Source organism: Monopterus albus, unplaced genomic scaffold (genome assembly GCF_001952655.1).
Source record: "Monopterus albus unplaced genomic scaffold, M_albus_1.0 scaffold186.1, whole genome shotgun sequence".
Classification (NCBI taxonomy): Eukaryota; Metazoa; Chordata; class Actinopteri; order Synbranchiformes; family Synbranchidae; genus Monopterus; species Monopterus albus.
In genome coordinates, this window is record NW_018128066.1 from 2,046,791 (window position 1) to 2,067,017 (window position 20,227).

Below are 20,227 nucleotides of genomic sequence, written 5' to 3' on the forward strand. Positions count from 1 at the left end.
TTTAATTTATTGTTTTTACTTTAGTGTTTTTATCATTTCAAAATGAGTGGGTTAAACTCATTCCAATATCAGTTCATGTATCTCCTGCTGGAAACATTTCCATTTTGTAATAGATTGTAGAACACGATGATTTATTCTATCCTATATTTGTTTATATATATATAAACACCATAGAATGCATCCTACTTATGTTCTCTTGTTTCAAATATGAACCCTGATTTGTTAAATTTAGTTGTCACATGCAAAGCTACTACACCTCCCTTGAATCCTCATAAAGTTGAATTGTGAAAAGAATGTGTGTCTTTCTCAAACAGCACCCCCACCCCCTCAATCTCATCAGCCACTGTGATTAAGGTTGGGCATTGGGGATTGTGCTGTCTTTTGGAGAGATATTTCAGCTGCATTTCTGACACTCTGAAAGGAGAGGAAGATAAAGGAGGTGTTGGGGAAAACTTGAGTCCTAGAGAGGGCCTTGAACCCTGCCATTCATGCCTTTCTCTCCATCAGCTGAGTCTAATTGCCAGAGAGGACAGGAGACCCCGGACCCGATCATTCCTTATCCTCTTTAGCGCTTTCAGGCGAGTGAAAGGCGAGCTTCTGCTTTTGATCTTTTCTCTGATTTGCTTTTTCTTCTCTGTCATCCCTACCATCCTCTCCTCAGGAGTGACACCAGCTTCTTTCACTGCCTGCCCCCGTCTCCATCTGCCCAAAATAATGACCAAGGCCCAGGCATTATTAAACAGAGGTGGAGAAGGGAGGTCAGCACTGGGAGAGGGAGGGCTGGATGGGGACTCTAAACTCTTCTAAGGAGGGGTGCCCCCATTCCAAATCTACTCCGTAGCCTCTCTGTGTTCCCCTAGATTCATCCCTTACAGTTTTCAGGGCCATACCCTGGAGAAAGCCTATTCTTTAACAGACTACGGACATGAAGACTCATCTTTTCCCAGAGGCAGTGCTACAATAAGACCCCAGGCAGCTTGAGACAATGGGGCCTGTGTGATCTCTCAGCCAGACTTGGGATGAGACGGTGCCTTGCTTGCCAGTCCCATGGGAGGGTAAACCCAGTGGTCATTGTTGACAGCTAATAGACAGCATCTTTCCACTGGCAGGCCCCCCTGCAGACTGTGTCATTTTAGGTTGCTTAATAACAACATTCAGGGTGGACTAACGGAGGAATTCTATCAAGAACAGCAGTTTGTTTGCAGATGAAAATCTTTCCCCTTACAAATCTCTAAAGCTAACACTGGGGGGTGATTGGATGAATGCAGCCAGTGAGCAAAGCCAGCATTCAGCAGGAGAAATTCAGTATAACTTATGAAAAGAGAACCTGGTCATATGCCTGAAAAGACCAGAATCAGAATCACTTCATTCAGCAAGAACAAAAAAAATTACAGGCATTTGTTTTTCTCAAAACACAGCAGAGACATACTGACAAATAATAATAATGCTGTATATGCTGACACACAAGACGCAAGGCACTTCAACACATCAGAAAGAAAACACTATACATGTTACTCAACAATTACACTTGCAGCACATATAGCCGGTGTAAATGCAGACATGGTATCTGGAATGAGTCAGATCACTGGTAGACATGCAGTAACAGCCATCATCTGCCTGACAACTGCTCTAGTCTCCCATAGGGATGAAGTACTTACAGTTCCAGTGAATGTACACATTGGCTACTATAGTATACACACCTATATTTTCCATTACTTTTGATGTGCAGTAGGGTTTTCACAACACAAAGGTACATTTTAATGCTATTGAAGCCGCTATGAAAGATACAAACAGGTGTGGACTGTTTTGGTTTGCTTTTGAGGCTGTTCACTATTAACACTGAGGGGGTGTAAGCTGAAAAGGACACATAACAAGTCTAAAGGGTAAATATGTCACACCAGTTCCATTAGCCAAAACATACAGTAGCAGATCTCCAGGAAGTCTTGCAATCCCTGTCTGTAGATAAATCATAATGTGTTAGACTGTTTGTTTCAAGCTGTACCCCACTGTACCCAATGCTGTCTGTGACTGCACAGCAGTGTGCACGTAATGTTTTCATCCTGTGGATGACATCACTAAGTTAATAATGTGGCATGGAATAACATCGGTTTGTCCTGAAGAGGGCTGGATCCAATCCCAGCTGACCTTGGGAGAGATCTGGGGTACACCGTGGACAGGGTTGCCAGTCTATCACAAGGTTGACACACAGAGGCAGACAGCCACAAGCACTCATGCTCACACTCACTCCTAGGGGCAGTTTAGAGTCACCAGTCATGTAGTTGCTCAAAACTCAGCTCATTATAGCTGATGGTTAGCCCTCGTCCTCTCAGCAGTGTGTTAGAAATTGAGTGGTGAGCGAGTTACAAAAGCAGTGTCGATAGTTTTCTTGTCGTGCACATGGATAGGGACTACACAGGAGACCCTTCAAAATAATCAAATTTAATAGAATAATGGACTTTTTTTGTATACTGCTTTTCTGACCTTTCGATTTGCCTGATTTGCACTTCTGGAATTTCAATACATTTCATCCAGTAAATAGAGTTTATACCTTTACACACATAAACACATACTAATATAAACTGTCTTGCTTTCCTAATGCACAGTCACTATGTAGCCTCATGTCATGTCATGTACATATATATAAACATGAAATCTTGCAGTAGAAGCCATGTTGTGTATCAGACTGTACGAGTGGAGCGTTTAATGGGTGACCCAGTAATGAAATGTGATTCAGGTTGTAGATGGATGTCTGCAGTGAAATGTCTCTCCCTGCTCGCTGGCCGCAGCCCAGACGTTGCCTTCTGTTCACTCCTGCTGTAAAGTGTGATTTTCTGTGTTTGGGATTTTTCTCTGGGACAATGATATTCACCATTAACAAGCTATTTTCTGTTATTGTTCATATCAATTAGAGGAGGATGGTAATTTTAGCTGATGGTGGAGATGGTGCTGAAAGATTTAGTGGTGATCTTGTGGCTGTGTGGGGGGGCAATTAAGCCCACAACAACATCCAGCTTTTGTTCAGCTGTTTTTATTTCTTGTGTGAGCTGCTTTCAGACAGTCAGAAAATCTTAATGTGGAAAAACACCAGTCTGTTTTATTTTTTTAAATGTTAGCATTTTTCATCAAAAGTTAAAACACCACTGTCTTGGCACAGAGGTATGCAGAAATGCATTTAATTACTTAATTATTTACTGTTCATTCTGTTAATAACTTGATACCAGTGCATAATTAAAATTGATTTATGCTCTCTGGAGTCTATGTCTGTATTCAGCCAAAGATCATCTATGATCGGGCTCAACTCGTAGTTTCGACAGCTCCAACTGAGTGAAGCATCCTGTCTCTAGCTCATCGTGCCACATCAGTTTCAATTGGAATCACCCAGTTAAAATTCCATTCATATATCTGTGATTTAAATGTATAAACTTTATCATTTTGAAACAGGATGTTTGGTAGTTGAATCATCCATTTTGACAAGCACTAATGTGTGCTAACTTTAGTATTATTTCAGTGTGCCAGATGCACATTTATTCAACAGTACCTGTATTCTTCTTCTGTGATTCTGTATGGACAGAGTCCCAATATTAAAGGATTCACATTAGGATTGAAGGGAACAAAACACTAACCCTTTTAGTTTCCCTAATAAAGAGCTCAAACCTTATAATAAATAATGTATTTCCATCTTTATAACACAAGACACTATTTAACAATAGTGTTTAGATAAAAGATTTTTGTGAGTGAATCAAATTGAACCTGTTAGTGTGTGTGACTTTTTTTTTCCAACTCATTGTCAATTTCAGTCTGAGCACAAGCTCATGGCGGAAGCAAAATTCCTGCCTCTCTGTGGCATGAACAACACCTCATACTGGCAGCTTTCCAGTGCTAGAACCTCCTCCTACCCCCTTTATGCTCTTTAGTCATCTTTACACTGAGGTCCTGCGCTACTACTGCCAATATCCCGCTCTTGTGCTGTTCATACAAATCAAGCTAAGGGCGATATATATTTGTGGGTCAGCCAGGCTGGCATTTTGTGCAACTGAGATGCTGTGTTAAGTGTGATGTAAATTTTGCACCAAAACAACAATGGTGGGAGAGATGAGTGTGGATGTAGCTTTGTTGGGTGTTCAAGCACTTTTTTCACTTAATGCAAAACTGGTTAGCGTGTTACTTGCTACGTTTGCAAATGTCGCGTAATCACTGCAATGAATGTGTGTGTGACATCACAAATTGTTTGACCTTGAAAGAAATACTTCAAGGCAGAGTTGGCGTGCAGACTTGAGATGCTGAAAACGGAGACGTGTGATCCTTCTCAGCCAAGTTGCACTGCTGTTGGAGAGAAAAATGTAGAGAAGATAAAGGCTCAGTATTTGACCAGAACACTGAGCATTTTCATCATCAAAACAGAGCACTTGGTCCCAGACTGTCTGCTCACCCTTTCCACGCAAAGCATGTGTCCCATTTGTTTCACCTCTGGTACTAACTCACAAGGGAGACCAGAGGCAGAACGAAAATGGCCCACCATTCTGGCTTTGCGCCTTACACACAGAAAATGAGATGGGATAAAGGTGCACCAATCCCTCCTTGAAAAGGCAGTGTGTAAGGGCCTTTTGTCTGAGCAGCAGACAGGGCTGTTGGGTGCCCAGCAGTGGCATGGCTCATGTAATGACTTGCTGATAAGAACCGACGGTGGGTGCCACGTGTATATTAGCATGATGCCAGCTGGTCGCAGTACCGCTGCTCTACCAAACAAAGCCTTTAGATGGCCTGTACATGGAGGTGGCTCTGCTGTCATCTTATACTGTTGTTCATATGTTTTAACATACAGTTGCTTAGTCTGCTTGGTTTAGTCTGTTTATTTGGTTGGTTGTTTGTTTTAATCAAAGACAAAATTACCTAAAGTCCAAGGCAAATGAAAGGAGCCTCACATCTTTGCCACAAAAACATAAAATATCCTTAGTAACAGGAAGATGGCTTGCATTCAAAGAATTGTTCAGGCTTTCAACTTAAAGCTGATACACAAATCTTATTTTTATCTTTGTCTATTTTGTCCATAGTTCCTCACACACATATGTATCCGCTTGGAGGGAACACATGAATTTGCAACAGATAGCTCTACAGTGGCATAAATATATTACAAATACATGTCTACCTAACCTTTTATTCCCTCTTAATGATAACAACAAAAGCAAACATGGACAAACTGAGCAGTGGAGAATTCTCACATGTTACCCCTTTGACATCCTTGTATGCTGAGATGAAACACATTTCTGGGCCAAAGAAATTATTCTGGTGTATCAAGGGAATGGAAGGGGGGGCAGGGAGATGGCTGCAGCATTCCCAGCATGTCCAGATATGACAGTCCTTCACCCAAAGCTGACTGGTGCAGTGACATTGTGCGCCTGTCATGCCTTCCCTTCTACAGCAGATGAAGCTGTCAGCAGGACGATGACTTTATTCTGACAGCCACTCCACCCTCTCTCCTCAGAACATTGTAAAAAAATACGTTGGGTTTCAAAGCCACCCGGCAGACAGTGGGTCAGGGGGGCAAATTAAGAGCAAAGGCATTCCCTTCTCCTTGTAACCTGTTTTCAATGAGCCTGGTCACCTCGCCAGGGCACCCATTCAGTATGAGCCATCCAAAGAGCCCCAGGGCCCCAGATCTCACACACTGCCTGCCTGGGGAGTTCTGTGAAGGTCTCTCTGTGTGTGACAGCCATCACTCTTTCTCCCTCTCTCTGAGAGCCAAAAATATCCTCCACAGAGAGAAAGTATGAATATACCAAACAGTTCAAACCAGTTATCACACAATGTGGTTCAGCCTGATGAGGATGAAAAGACTTTTCCTCAGTGGCTCAGTGTAAAAAGAATGATTTTTTTTTTTTTTCAAATTTCCCTTTCATCAAGCAGGTAACAGAGAAGCACTCGTCCAAAAATAGTTGTGTTTTTTAGCTACATTATTAGTCAATAATAAGTCACACATTCTATAAACATGTTGATTCCGTTACTTAAACTCTATATTCCCCTGTGCCCATGTACTACTGGATATATCTGTATATCCTGTGCAGTGTCTCACTGTGTTAGTATTTTAGTACCACAAGTTGAGAAGGAGACTAGTTCCCAGTGGGTTGTAGACTGATGACGAAGAAAGCTCAACTGGAAAAAGGAAATATTTATCAGAGATTTTCTGAAAACAATTTTGCTTTCTGGCTCAGAGCAGGGGGGACTTTTTAAGAAAGATAGTTAAATAAAAACCTGTGGCACTATTTGGATTCCCTACAGCACTGAAATCTTCTTCTTCATGTTTTGACATTTTTGCTTTTATTCAATGGTAAAAACAGTCAAAATAAAGAACAACCATTGTGACCCGCATCTCACCCATCTTCAGAAGCCGAATCAAAAGGAGTTCATTTAATATTGTGAAAGCAATAATAATTTTTGCTTCAGTTTCTAATCCCCAGAGGAAAAAAAAACTATTGTGGCTGTGAGATAAAAACAAATCCTTCAAAAGAGAAACCCACATTCATTTAGGCCATTTTGGTGTTAGTCAGTCTCGTTTGTTCATGTTGTAGTTTATACTCACAGAGACCTTTACAACATTTAAGATGTTCCTTTTCTTATAAAGTCAGGTTGCTGGTGTGCGACGCCGCACATTGTGCATTATTTTCTATTGATTCAGGATAAATGTTCAACTTGCTGCTGGCACATTTATATACCCAGAGACCCAACAAGCATCTTAGCTCCAAAGCCCCTTTAGTCCCTAAAGAAAAGATAAACAAAACACAGTTTATGAATTAAAACAAAATACATTTGAGGCATTTAGTTTACTTTCTAATTCACTGTTATCCAACTTCCTTGACAGCAGGATTACAAACAAGCAGTAGTCAAGAGCTAAAGATGTCAAAGGTCACAGCACACAGACAACATTCCTGTGACCAATGATGTGACCCATAGCTGATTAACAAGTGCTGAGAAGTCAGTCGCTCTTTCTGTCTTTGTTAGGAACAATGCTACAAAAAGCAAACACAGCAGAAACATGTACACTAGAATTCCTTGTGTTGTCAATTCATGGACTGGTTTCTTTGGACAGTGCTGCTTCATATTATTGCCCAGAAATGTTCACATGCATGACTGTCCACTTTACACCAGGAAAAAACAATTGATGGCAGACACCAGTAGAAAATGAAGCTGATTTATATTTAGAAGAGGCAGCACCCAGTAGGTGCACTGATCCAAAGTAAGTCAGTCTAATCCAAGCCCTCCCTTCATGATGGAGGCAATATTCAGCTGTTGTTGGTTTACAGAGGGGCTGATTCAAATGGAAGATGCAGTTTGTGCTGTTGTTGAATTGAATCTTATACTGTAAGGCATTTCTAATGTTTAGTCCACCCTCACTGATATTAATAGGATGGACAGTGAATCAATGCCTTTATAAAAAAAGAGTTTCAGTAAAAACAGAACATTATAACCATCATGACAGTAGAATTTATTGCTTTTGGGATGAACTACATGTCAACTGCATTAGTTTTGAAGTACGTGTCACTAATAAACTAGCCAATGTAGTGTTCAGTATGACTGATTGACACACTTTGTGAAACTCAGAGGCAGTGTTTATAACACAGTGGCAACCTATGGCATACTTCTCTGTTTACTAGTATGTTTAGAGTTAATATCATAACATTCAAATATTTAACAGGCTGGAATTTCAATTTGAATCCTTGGTTACTCTTAGAAAAAGACCAAGAACAAAGAGTAACAATGAAAGTGATAATCCAGAACCTCCTCCTCTATGTAAAATTAGATTTTATTTAAAATTGATGTGCAAGCTTTTCCACGGCAGACATTCAGCAGGTAACCAACATTTCATATGGATCTTTGATATTAACAGCTCCTCAGTGAATCCACTGAGGTCTGCATTCGTCTTTGGCCTCATCTGACTTGGCTATACTGTCTGTTGGCATGTTATTCTTCATCACAGTGTGATTTTTTCCTTTTGTCTCAGTTGCCTTTGCAATGAAAAAAACATATCACTTTCCAAAAAGGAAGAATAATGACCCAATAGATCTTAGCAACAGCAGAGGCCCTCTCAGAATTGTGCTTTTCAGCATGCACTGCTGCAACAGTACACGTTACAAACAAACATTAGATACAATTTTACATGGGCTTGAAAATCTATCATATCCTTGTTAGATTAATACTCATTCCATAAAGCGTGTTTGGACTGTGGTGTAAAAAGAGTTCACTGATAGCAATGTATTAGTGAAGGATTAACATGACTTTCGCCCTGCTTTCTGCGCACATTAAATCTTAATCTGGGCTCTGCCTGGGAGGGCTGGGCTACCATGGTTTGGGCCAATGAGGTGTCTGTAGCATATCTCCACCCATGTATGGGTGTTGCCTATGGTGGTTATGATGCTCCAGCCGGGCCTGGCAGCAGACTGCGGTGACAGACTCACCCCTGGGATTCCACCTGTCAGCCGCAAATACGCTAATGGACAGGGCTCCTATAAGCTGAACTCTCTGTCACCTCTCTGTCAGATCTTCATCTTCTCACTTGTCTGACAGATTCCCTCTGCCCACCCCCACCGTCTTCTTATCCAACCCACACTCCGCCCACACACGAGCCTGCATAAAACATATCCTTCATGCATGCTGCACCCTAAACCAGACCCATTCTACTGTATAAAGACAGGTAAGATGGTTTATTTCTAGTTGTAAGGAATTATTCAAAATCTTTGGGGCAGCTTTATTCTAAAACCACCCCCCTCCACCTCCCTGCCTTTCAGTTGTAATGTAACAGAGCTGGGCTTTAATTTTCAGTAGTAATTGGGTAGGAGAGGCAGAGACTGTTAAGGAGGGGGCGGAGGAGGAAGGGTCATGGTCAGGTTTCTCATAGAAGTTATTCTGCATCTGTCTCTTAGCAACGACAGGCTGCTTTTGTACAGTAGTCCTTGAGTTGATTGGTACAACCCCCCACCCCAGCCCACCTCCTCCCAGCTGCTGAAATGCTCTGCAATGGGGGCTCCTCTACAGACAGGCTTCCTCTCATAGTCACTGCTTTGAAGCTGAGGTGTGGCACACTCCTCTTAGCTTTTCCTCCCACTGTGTAATTTTAAAACAAAAATTTTGTTAGTGAGCATTTGAGATCAACACTCTGAAGATGAGTGCATTTTAATTAAAAATACAATTTGAAGGCATCCGTTTTAAAGTTTTGATAAATCACACATAATAAAGTGACCTTACTTGAGTATGGTGTCTTGATGTTACAGCCCATCACCATCATATCCACGTTCTCCTTACCCAGGGCCAAGGTAGGGTCAGCTGGGGTTATAGGTTTGAAGACACCAGAAGAGGTAACCAGAACCAGATGTGCACATAGAGAGAGAGATAGATAGACAGAATCTTCTATCCATATGATTCCAGTTGGTTAAAGGATGGATGAAGTCTGGACAAAGGCGGTTCACATAGTGAATTTCCAACATGTAGTACATGAAAAAAGTATCTAGTATTGTAAAATGAGCTATTGATCAGCTGTGAAAGATGAAAGAAGGGCTGTCTTTGTCTGATGAGGTTTTCCTCTCCCAGATTTTCACTTCCCTACAAAATGTGAACTGATGTTTTGTGGCCTGCGGGTCCGTTTAATGGCCGCCTCCAGACAGATGGCGCCTCATTGCAGCCTGGGATTGTTTTTAATTCTCCTGAAGGCTCCGCAGAAAGTCTCCCAGGGACAACAGAGCGTCATACGTGAACATATATCGGGCTATATATACAACACTGAATGCGGTTTGTTGTAGCCTCATGGCATTTAAAGTTAAACCTTTGGAGTATTTGACTTGTGTGCTTTTGGCGACAGTCCGGTCTACGTTAGTCTACATACATCGTTAGCAATAAAAGCACAAAGTTACCAAAAAAGAAATAAGTGACATAAAGAGAGTGAAGGATAACAATGACATAAAACACTACATGAAAAAGATGTGTAAAAAAATAGCATTTCACTGTACAGGAAATATAAAATGATTTATGGAGACAAATAAATGTCATAAAGTAAGGTGACGATTTTTCTATTCAGCCCCAAACGCGCACACAGTCCGAGTTAGCAAAGAAATATTTATTATATTCATGAATTTTTAGCCTGTTTTCCACACTCTGAAACTAATGTTTCATTTTTAATCCGTTTATAAAATTCAGTTTGTTTTATTCAGACTTGTTTTATGTAAAAAAACATTTAAATGACAATGAAATATAAAATTTTAAAACGCTTTTTGGATGACGAAGTGTTGAGGAACTTTTTACCTATTGCAAAGCGGAACTGGATGTTTAGCTATTAGCGCATTTTCACTGAAATCTCCAAATAAAAAACAAAAAGTAGGCTACTAGTAGTAACTTTAAAAAAACTGCCTTTGACACATCAGTATATTTGCTTATACAATCTGGAAACAATTTTCAAATTTGCTCTGTTAAAGAATGAAACATTTCAGCCACAATTTAACAGCTTATTCAGGAGCGAGAGTTTCTTAATGATCAACTTTACAGCATTTATTGTATTTAAACTAATAAAAACAGAAACATACGAGAAAAAGGGACTGAAAAGGTGAAAAGGATTTTCATCATCAGAAAAGTGAAACAGCAACAAAAACCATGTTGCGCATGTTTTTTCTTATTTCAGTGAAGCTGCGTCGTAGCAGAACAAGAAGCACATGAAAACTTTGTGTATAGAAAGTTGGAAAATCAGAAGGTTGTAAAATGTTCAGCCCCCCCCTCCAGAAAGGACGATACCTGTTTTCGAGAGGAACACCGAGTCGCTGTCTTCTGCACTTCAAGCCATTGATCTCAAGTCCTTGTATCTTTAAAAATCCATTATCCATTATACAATTTTATTACATAAACATTTTAGAATATAGCATACATGCAACATAATGGTGTTGAAACTAGACTTTGGGAAGGACTGTAAACATCACTCTAGATTTCAGAATAATGATAATTAGCGAAAAAGCTTCAGTCATAATTACTTCATAACATAATAAACTGGAGCAGCCACGTCCCAGTTTATTTATGTTCATAATTACATAGAGGGACTGATTTTAATTCACCATTCTGCTGTAAAAGCTAAAGCTTCAGAACGGAGAAACATCACCAGAAGCTAAAAGGCTGATTTTCAGTTATTCCTGCTAACAGCGGGGAAACACACAGGACGAATCACAAAGCTACGAGGAGATTGATCAGAACAGAAGTATTACGGTAAATTTATATAGGCTGGTAACTACATAACAGAAATTTACTTGTACGTTTTGTAACAATTTTATAATTTTTTAACAAAGGTTTAATGTTTGCACATCGACTTTTATTATTTATTGTTGTTAGGCCACTGTAAATAAAATTTGATTTGCAGCACAAACACCACGAAACGCCATCATACAAGAAATGTGTGAGGATAGCCTCATTGTGTGTGATATAATCAGCTATTATGTTTACATTATTTATTTCTCACCACATATAACACTGAGATATCTGCAAACATTCTATTAAGAATCATGTGGGCTTGAGACTATTTCTTCCCATGGCCTGAAGTAGATTATATTAAAAGCACAAACCATCCGAGTTATTTGATTGGCTGCACGCTTTCACTCCTGAACGCTTACTGGCTGAATGGCTGTCATGACTGATCCAGATTCAGCTCTCCACAAGCGGCTGAGACGCTCTCCTGTGTACGACTTGGACCAGTTAGAGAAATGAAAATCAATTTCAATTCAGACAGTTCAGACATTTCTCCTGAGTGGAGATCACACCCTGAAATGATTTTCTTCCACACACTTCTCGACGTTTTATTTCTTTTGGACCTGTACGTCGGTGGGAAAGTGCTCCATTGTTTCATGTTGGCCCTTTGGCCCAGAACACCCATGGACCATGGAGCAGCCAGCTTCATCCTCCTCGGAGTAAACTGTAGGGACAGAGCACCGAGGGGCCCCTCATTAGCTCTCTGTCCACTAGGAAGCAAAAAGAAGCTGCTTTAATCCTTTCTGTCCTCTATAATCTGACAACACAGACACGATTATAATCCCATGTTCATTAAAATCTTTATCAGCAAAAAGCATGATTATTACAAAGAGTTAAGTTAATGACAATTAGTTAATGCTGCTTTTGCGAAAATAGACTTATTTTGGGAGAAAGTATTATTTAATGCTTTTATTTTGGCATGAGGTTGGTTTCCTGTATTACTACCTGTGTATAAACTCCTATCTATTCCCTCTAAGAACACAGATTTTTGTGGATTTTGATGGTTAGTTCACTTTTTATGCATTTTGATTAGAACTAGTGATACATATACAAATGAATTTGGTCATATTGTCTAATGAACACGATGCCACACTCAAGCACAGAATCCAAAGTAAAATAAATGCATCTTGCCAGGTCAAGCCCAATAAGTGTAACTGCTTTTGAAACGTTAAATCCTTTTTGTAAGAGGTCTTCAGATAAGGCCAGTTCAAATAAATACTGACACACACATAAAGCCTTCCAATTAGTTTGATTAAAATGTCTGATTAGTGATATTACCATCAGAAACAGACGCTAGAGCAGCAGACAGCTCTGCCTGCCTTATGTTTCACTGCTCAGTGTCAGTACATAGACTCATGAAGTGAAATGGCAAAATAAACCAAATACACTTTATTTATAAATCTCGGGTTATAATTTAATATGGCATGAATATGTTAACCAACATTCTTTCACAGTACATCAGAGTGGTTTTCAAAAAGAAGTAAACACAAAAACACACTCACAGCCTACACACACACACACATGCACACATATACAGTACACATCTTTGTGTGTTCTTACAGAAGTCATTTTGACTATGTTATCATTTTACAACTTAGGTCACAGAGGAGGATACATGAATTACTGTACAATAAAATGGATTTGTTTCATGACCTTGGAAGTTGTGTACAGTTCATTTTCCCTGTTAAGAAAGTGTAGTTATTCATTAGGCCCAGTGCTCATTACCTCTCAGTGTAGAAGACCTGGAAACATCAATGAATTAGAAGTGCACGGCAATGCAGCAGCTGTTAATCCAGGACAGCAATGTCACTACATTTATCTGTGACAAGCTAGCAGTCAGAAGAACACCATTTTATTGTCACACCTCCAGATATAGAAATATCAAATTGACATCTTCCCTTTACCTATTCTTGTCAGAATCTCTCACTTCTGATGAAATATACTAGAAAAGTTTCTCTTTGTGGCAAAATTTGCTAATTTAATGAGAAATAAACATGGTGATTCAAAATGTTTTAAATATTGTTTCTTTGTTTTAGGCCAAAAGGTATAAATTGAACATTGTAGCCTGTGGACAATTGCCAAGAAGTATTTAAAACATTTAGGTAAATGTTAATGTAAAAAGATAATAATACTACCTATGAAATGATTAAGTGATGAATTAATTGAAGCAATTTAATACTGATCATAAGACATGCAGTTTCCAAATACCTTTTGCTTTTTCTCTTTTCATTCTTTGTGTTGATAATGCAAATAGAATAAGAAATCAAAGTAACTAAACAGAGCATTAATGTCACCTCTGTGTCAGTGCACAAACACACACACACACACACACACACACACACACTTGTGTTAAATCTTTCTGACTGAAATGTTCCTTTAGTCCAAAGTGCCATGTCTGGAAGGTATGAAACAAAGAACAAAACAAAAGAAAAAACAGATTAACACAAGACAGTCCCTGCATTTTTCTCACTATCCAGGGCAGAAATATATAGAACAGTGGGGGGGGAAAGGAGCAAAACATAATTTACAAGCATGATAAATATACACACAAGGTCCAATAAATACTGTTTGATATCCAGAAACTATATAGTGAATGGTCACCACACTGCTAAAATGCCCATGACAACCAGTGATTTCACTTCATGAAATATGGTTTCTCTTTGAATAAGTAAAAAAATCCTGTCAGTGGGGTCAGGTCATTGCCAAGCTGGATAATTTAGGTCAGGAACCTCATTGGGAAAGCAATGCAGAATAAGGCAGATCACTCTTCTGGTATCACCAAAATAGTGAAACAAAATGTTTTTACCCTGTATTTATTTCATTCCACTGGCAGTTTTTCCCTTATCTGAAGCATCAGAAACTTTAAGCTGCAGTAGCTGAAATGACTTGACTTGAGGTGTGGGACCTTTCCTGCCCTTAGAAGAAGCACAGCAGCTTTCTTCTCTATTGAATTGGCATGTAAGGCCAGTTGAAGCTGCTCCCAGAGAGTAGCATGTCTCTTATCAACGTTTCTATAGGTGTTTTCCCCACCAGACGCACAAAGAAAAGCTGCTCTATGACAGAAGAAGAGACAGTGCGAAGGGAAGGCAAGCGGAGCAGCAGCTTCCCAAACCTGTTGGCCTGGTTGGGATACTGGCTCCTCACATACTCCTCTAAAGCACACTGGGATTTCTCCTGCAGACTCTCCACATGGGCCACGTCCGACAGACCACAAGCATCTGCAGACAATGAGAACGACAGCGAGACAACAGGCAGGAAAAGAAGCGGTCAAGACTAGTGGTTCAACCAAGCACTGAAATGACTACCAACATATATAGGGATAGTTTCATTTTACAGGTATTTCACTAACTAGGCTATCGGAGAGGCTCCGCAACACACAACAGCACAGGAAAGACAAAACAAGACCAGTGGGTGATGTAAGAAACCAGCCCTCTCACAGAAAATGTCATATCTTTCAATCAAATGCTGTCGAGGATTAGAGAGGGAGCTGTTGCTCCCAGTGCATCTCAGAAATAACATTACAACGATGTAACGCAGAAATAAGGCCAGTGTATCGATAAGTATCAGAGTGCAGTCCGAGTATGGAGAGCTCTACTGTATACTGTAAGGCCTTTCCATATTTTATGAGTAGTATTTGTCTCTTTGTACTGTAAAGCTGCAGGCCGGATGGCAGCTGGGGTTAAATAAGGGTTACTGGATCCCAGTTCATAGACACATGTTCAGATGTGTTCATTTTTTACTCTGCTGCTACTTGTCCTGTTGATCTGGAACATGATCCAACCATTAAATATTCTGGCTGTTATTAAAAACAAACAACAGTATAGAATGTCATAATGCTCTGTTGTGGAAGAATTAGTTGGAAACCAAATCTAAAGATTTGAGTTTTTATTATATGAAAAAAATCAATGCAGTATATCTATTTGCATTTATATTTGGGTAATTCACGTGTAAAGTAATGTAAAACATAGTTAAATATAATTAGGGAAAAAGCATTTCCCCATGTAATTCTTTTAGTTCACTATTTGATAAATAAATAAATGAAGAAGGTGGAACCTGCAATTTGCAGGTTAATCTAGCTGTTTTCTATTTAGGGCTACAACCAAAGTAATAACTTGTCAGTTTGATAAAGTGCTTTGCTGATGTGTTTTATGTAGAGCAAGAGTAGAAAACATTTTAGTTGTCTGTTAAATGCCCAACATTGTTATCATGTGCATATTCATGTAATTAATGCAAAGTGCTCGATATTTTAGGGGCTGCCGAGGTATGATGCAGTTTGTAAACCAACCACACAGCAGCATTTTGAATTATAATAAAAACATAACTGAGAAGTTGTAACAAAAATACACTTTATAAACCCAATGCTAATACTCATACTAATACTATACTGAAGGGCTGACAAACTGAGGCCATGTAAGTTCATGAGATCATAGTCGGTGGTAAAGGAAATACATAAGATATAGTAAGCCAGGAAACAAAACATATACTAAATTGATAAGTTTGTCTGACTCTCAATCACACTGAAATTTGCAGGAAAATAAATAGTTTAATGTTTTGCATATTTTTAACAATAAAGCGAAGAAAACTAACAGAACACAACCTCAACATCAAAAGGTTCATTTCAATTGAAATAGCATTTGGTAGCATTTCACTTTCAGCTTTATACATTTCAAGTTTTTTGCACATTTAAGTAATATTATGTAAGGCAGAGCATACATAGTTTTACTTACCACAAATTTAAGTAAAAGTATATTTAGGAGTTTAACCAGCTATTTATGTTCCTCTACTGTCTCCAGACTATCATCCTTATCATGACAAAAGCCTACTGTTTATTTATTTATTTATCATTTGTGATACTGGGCTATACAAATAAAAACTGATTGGACAATAACAAGGCTTTTAAGCAAAGCTTTTTTTTTTTTAGAATGACTACAAGCATAATAGACTTTTCCTCGTTATATTTGACTATACTTTTATTTAGTCTCCACACCTCCGTGTTCAAAGGTTAAATCTTTTTCTAATAACCAATCGTGTTTTCCAGGCCTCCTTGTCTGGACACATAGAGCTGGTTTACCTGTGGTGAACAGGACGATGGCCTTGATACAGCTGTACTCTGCTGAGTCCACGTGCAGCATTTTGAGCTTCTCCACCTGCTCCTGGAAGACCCGGATGTGGTCCATGAACGCCACTACCCGGTCCGCGGACATCGGCGAGGCGTGGAGGCCGGCGGCGGCGAGCAGCGGGGCGACGTGGACGGGCATGGAGCACTGGGCGGCGTTCAGGACGAACAGTTCGCTCCAGGTTAGGCGGAGCAGGGCGACCTGGTCAGGTACCTGCAGGTCCGGGAAGAAAGGGATGTTACGGGCCCACTCCACGGCGCTGAAGAGCATCCGAGCAGCCAGCTCACAGATGTTCTCTATGCCCATGATGTTGTTGTTTTGCAGGCACTGAGAGCCAAACCTGGAGGTCGGGTAGGGCTCCGCTCGCAGCAGGAGAGAGATGTATCCCGATAGGTAGGAGTGACACTGAAGAGGGTCTCCGTTTGTCAGAGCAAACTGGCCGTGATAGGAATGCGTGGGAATTCTACCTCTTTGCACAGCTGCCACAAAAAAGTTAAATTAAATGGGAAGACAATTAAAACAACACAGAAGCAGTAACATAAATGTAAATGTACTCACTATTTTCTTCTAGCCACACAAGTTCGTTTCGACGGCCGCTGGAAGCCTATGCTAGGATAGTTTCTTCAAAAAACTATATGAAAAACACCACATTCGAGCTCGAAGCGTTTCCTAGGGTTCGACTTGCAGATGTGGTCACGCGGCAGGTGTCTGCCTAATTTCGAGGGTCTTATCTTAGACTTTAAAATTGCGCTTTTTTAATAGATAAAAATATTATGTACATTGTGGTGAGTACCTTTGGCCACTTTGATAGTAGGTTAGGCTTGTGTACTTCATCTCCCAAGGTTTGGTGCTGAAAACTGGATAACATTTTATTCAGGTTTACAATAATAGGCCACTTTTTAAACTCTCAAATGTCACATATATTTAGGAAGCACTACGCTAACAGCTACACTGGGCCTGTACAACCATCAAACCTAATGAAGCGGAGTCCATATTTACACATAATACCAACGAGGCCCTTGAAAGCTATATTTTAAACAAAATTAAATTAGAATGCAGCGTTTTGCTGTCGAATGTGAACACGCGACATTAAAAGCAGCTTCCGGCGGTTTCAGCCACACAATGGCCGCGTATGACGGGGACAGGCCTACTATGGACGAATAGCTACAGTATTACAGCCTACCGGAGGCTAGCTGGAACGGACTAGTCCTGTAATATCACAGGAAAGACGGTATAAATAGTATAGAGGCCAGAGACAGATAGAATAATAATAATAATATAGGCCATATTATAGAAATAAGACGAGAAAATATCTCGTTAGACAAAACGTAAATGACTGTGTCCAGAAAGAAATTAGCTAGGCTATTACAAATACAGCAGGCACAAAATTACCATTTGTGACACGTGTTAAAAGTAATGTGTAGGTTAGAGAGCATGACGAGAAACTGGACAGTATCCTGGACTGTATTAATATGGTGCCAGGGACACCACAGGAGGACGCCAGCCCATACCTTCCCTCCTCATGCCGACTTTGAGACATTTCTTGAGGCGACAGTACTGGCACTGGTTGCGGTGGTGCTGGTCTACGGGACAGCTCCTGTTGGCCCTGCAGGTGTAGGACAGGTTCCTCCTGACGCTGCGTTTAAAAAAGCTCTTACATCCTTCACATGTGAATTGTCCGTAGTGCTTCCCGCTGGATTTATCCCCGCACACAATGCACTCGATGTGCTGGCTTTGCTGTTTGTCAGTGGACGAAGAGGAGGTGTTGTTATTGTTGTTGGTGCTGGTCGCGGTGGTGGTGCCGGACGGATTGGGCTGCGGTGCGCCCTGGGGGTCTGCTGCCCCCGGGGGTATTTCCAGAGAGGACGCCGGAGTCATGTGTCCCGTTAGCTCCCCGGGCAGGGATAGAGATGCGACCTGGGACACCGGGGAGGAGAGGGTTCCCTGAGTGTCCCCGGTACCCTCGATGTTTCTCCACGCCACCACAGCCATATCCACTGTCTCCAAAACTTTGCGCGCCCAACTTTCCTCTTTTTACGCACTAATTAACCCACAAGGTTTGTCTGCGCCAATAACCAATACGCAGTCAAGGAAACTGCGGCATTGTTCGTCAAAATTAAATACAAGTTACGCCTCAAAATATGAATAGTGCTCATAAGATAACGACAATAAAATTGATATCGCGCGACCTCACAAGTAATGAATAGGCAGTCACCCAGAAACAGCTTCGGCACCGTGGAAATCCAAAAAGAAGGCTTCATTCAGATTGAGATAATGCACTATAACATCCACAGAGGGAAATATGAATACAGACAATCCATAAGGGGAAGCAACGTCATCCCATCACAATCTGATCCGTTCAGTCGTGTCCAGCTTTAAAGAGAATGCCGTGCGAGCAGATCCTTTACAGAGATGGAGTCGACATACCAGGCTTTCCAGACGCTCCCTGCTCTCCCGATGAGTTAGAAGTTATATTAAAAAGACAACGGAGGGACAGGGAGCGAGAGCGAGAGAGAGAGAGAGGGAAGAGTGACGGATGAGAATTTTGGTGATGTTTTGCTCCGGGACGGAGGAGGAGAGTGGTGCGTAAGCACCCGGTGACGTCCCAGTTTTGGGCGGGGTTAAGGGCAGGAGAAGCTGGTCTCTGATTATGGTTGATGCACACTGAGGGAGTGTTGTGTGAGCCCTTATCATCTAAGTGAGATTTAATTGTGTCCTCGCTCTCTCTATTTGTGTGTGTGTGCGTGCGTGTATTCTGCACCTGCTACTTGATTCCAGTACTTGCTGTGATTGTGTCAGACCATTGTGTGTCATATAGACCTTCTGTGAAATATAACGAGTTAACAGAAATAAGATCACATTTGTTAGTCTGGCACCAGAAGTACTACAGACACAGAAGCAGCAAATTCTAACTACAGTAATTTGATGCCCCCTAGTGTCTTCAGTATATTACAAAGAAAATTACCTCATGGTAGTCTACTAGTTACAAGTGACTTACAGTACATGCCTAGACGAGGTAAATTAACTTAATTCGTAAATACTTAGCCTCAACATTTTGCGTATAAAACGTTATTTCAGTGTTACTCACACATATATGGACAGTATGTTTAATTCACCTCTCCTTTCTTGGACTTAATAATAATACTTGTTTTCCCAAATGGGACTTTTGTTTTATGATTTCATAATAATTTCTTTAGAAACTATAGCATCATAAAATGGTCCAGTGTGCAGCTACAGTTGTAGAAATAAAGAAAATGTGCATAAGCTGTTGCTTTCAATTAAAAAAGAAATTACATTAGTATTAATAATTATCTAAGAAGTGTGTTGAGTAATCAAGGTTCTCCACTGAGCCAGTTAGAGGTTTAGAGGTTCTTTTTGTATCTACAGCTGTGGGATTTGTCATACTTAATATATTCAAATATGTGTTGTAACTACATGAATTGACTTGTTCAACTAGTCCAATTCTTGAATTAGACTCCTCTAGAAATGAAGAATGTGTCATCTGTGCCTTGTATTTTATTGTGTGTGGTTTTATTGTGTAATGGTGGCCAAATAAGTTTCCCCTTTGAGTAATAATAGGGTTTCCATTTATACTTCTACTTAATTACAATGTTACCAAAACTTCTGTTTCACACATAAAACATGAATACTACAATTAATATGTTTTGTTCCACTGTATGTGTCATAAGATTAAAATCAATAATCAGATCTTATCATGTTTAATATATACATACTGTAAATACTTAATATACATACAGTACTTATACCAACAGCACTGCCCATTCTATTACAGAGGTAATGTTTACCGACACTCACAACAGGTGTGCAGCACCAGTGTCACT

The 20,227-nt window shown here is 40.2% G+C and overlaps 1 protein-coding gene across 1 annotated transcript; it reads right to left on the bottom strand.

Moving 5' to 3' along the window:
* Positions 1-12,885: 12,885 nt before the first annotated feature.
* LOC109969950 (COUP transcription factor 2-like) lies at positions 12,886-19,324 on the bottom strand. The gene is made up of 3 exons (XM_020617186.1): positions 17,897-19,324; positions 16,340-16,864; positions 12,886-14,486 (listed from the first exon to the last, which is right to left on the bottom strand). The coding sequence occupies exons 1-3, from the start codon at positions 18,375-18,377 to the stop codon at positions 14,212-14,214; spliced, it is 1,281 nt and encodes a 426-aa protein (XP_020472842.1). The 5' UTR covers positions 18,378-19,324; the 3' UTR covers positions 12,886-14,211.
* Positions 19,325-20,227: the final 903 nt, after the last annotated feature.

What these genes read in the sequence shown, in the direction of transcription:
- LOC109969950 (XM_020617186.1), bottom strand. Translation starts at nt 18,377, where the DNA reads ATGGCTGTGGTGGCGTGGAGAAACATCGAGGGTACCGGGGACACTCAG. An exon ending in AGTCGGCATGAGGAGGGAAG is followed by an intron (nt 16,865 to 17,896) that starts GTATGGGCTGGC and finishes TTTTTGTGGCAG; the next exon opens with CTGTGCAAAGAGGTAGAATT. An exon ending in CATCGTCCTGTTCACCACAG is followed by an intron (nt 14,487 to 16,339) that starts GTAAACCAGCTC and finishes CATTGTCTGCAG; the next exon opens with ATGCTTGTGGTCTGTCGGAC.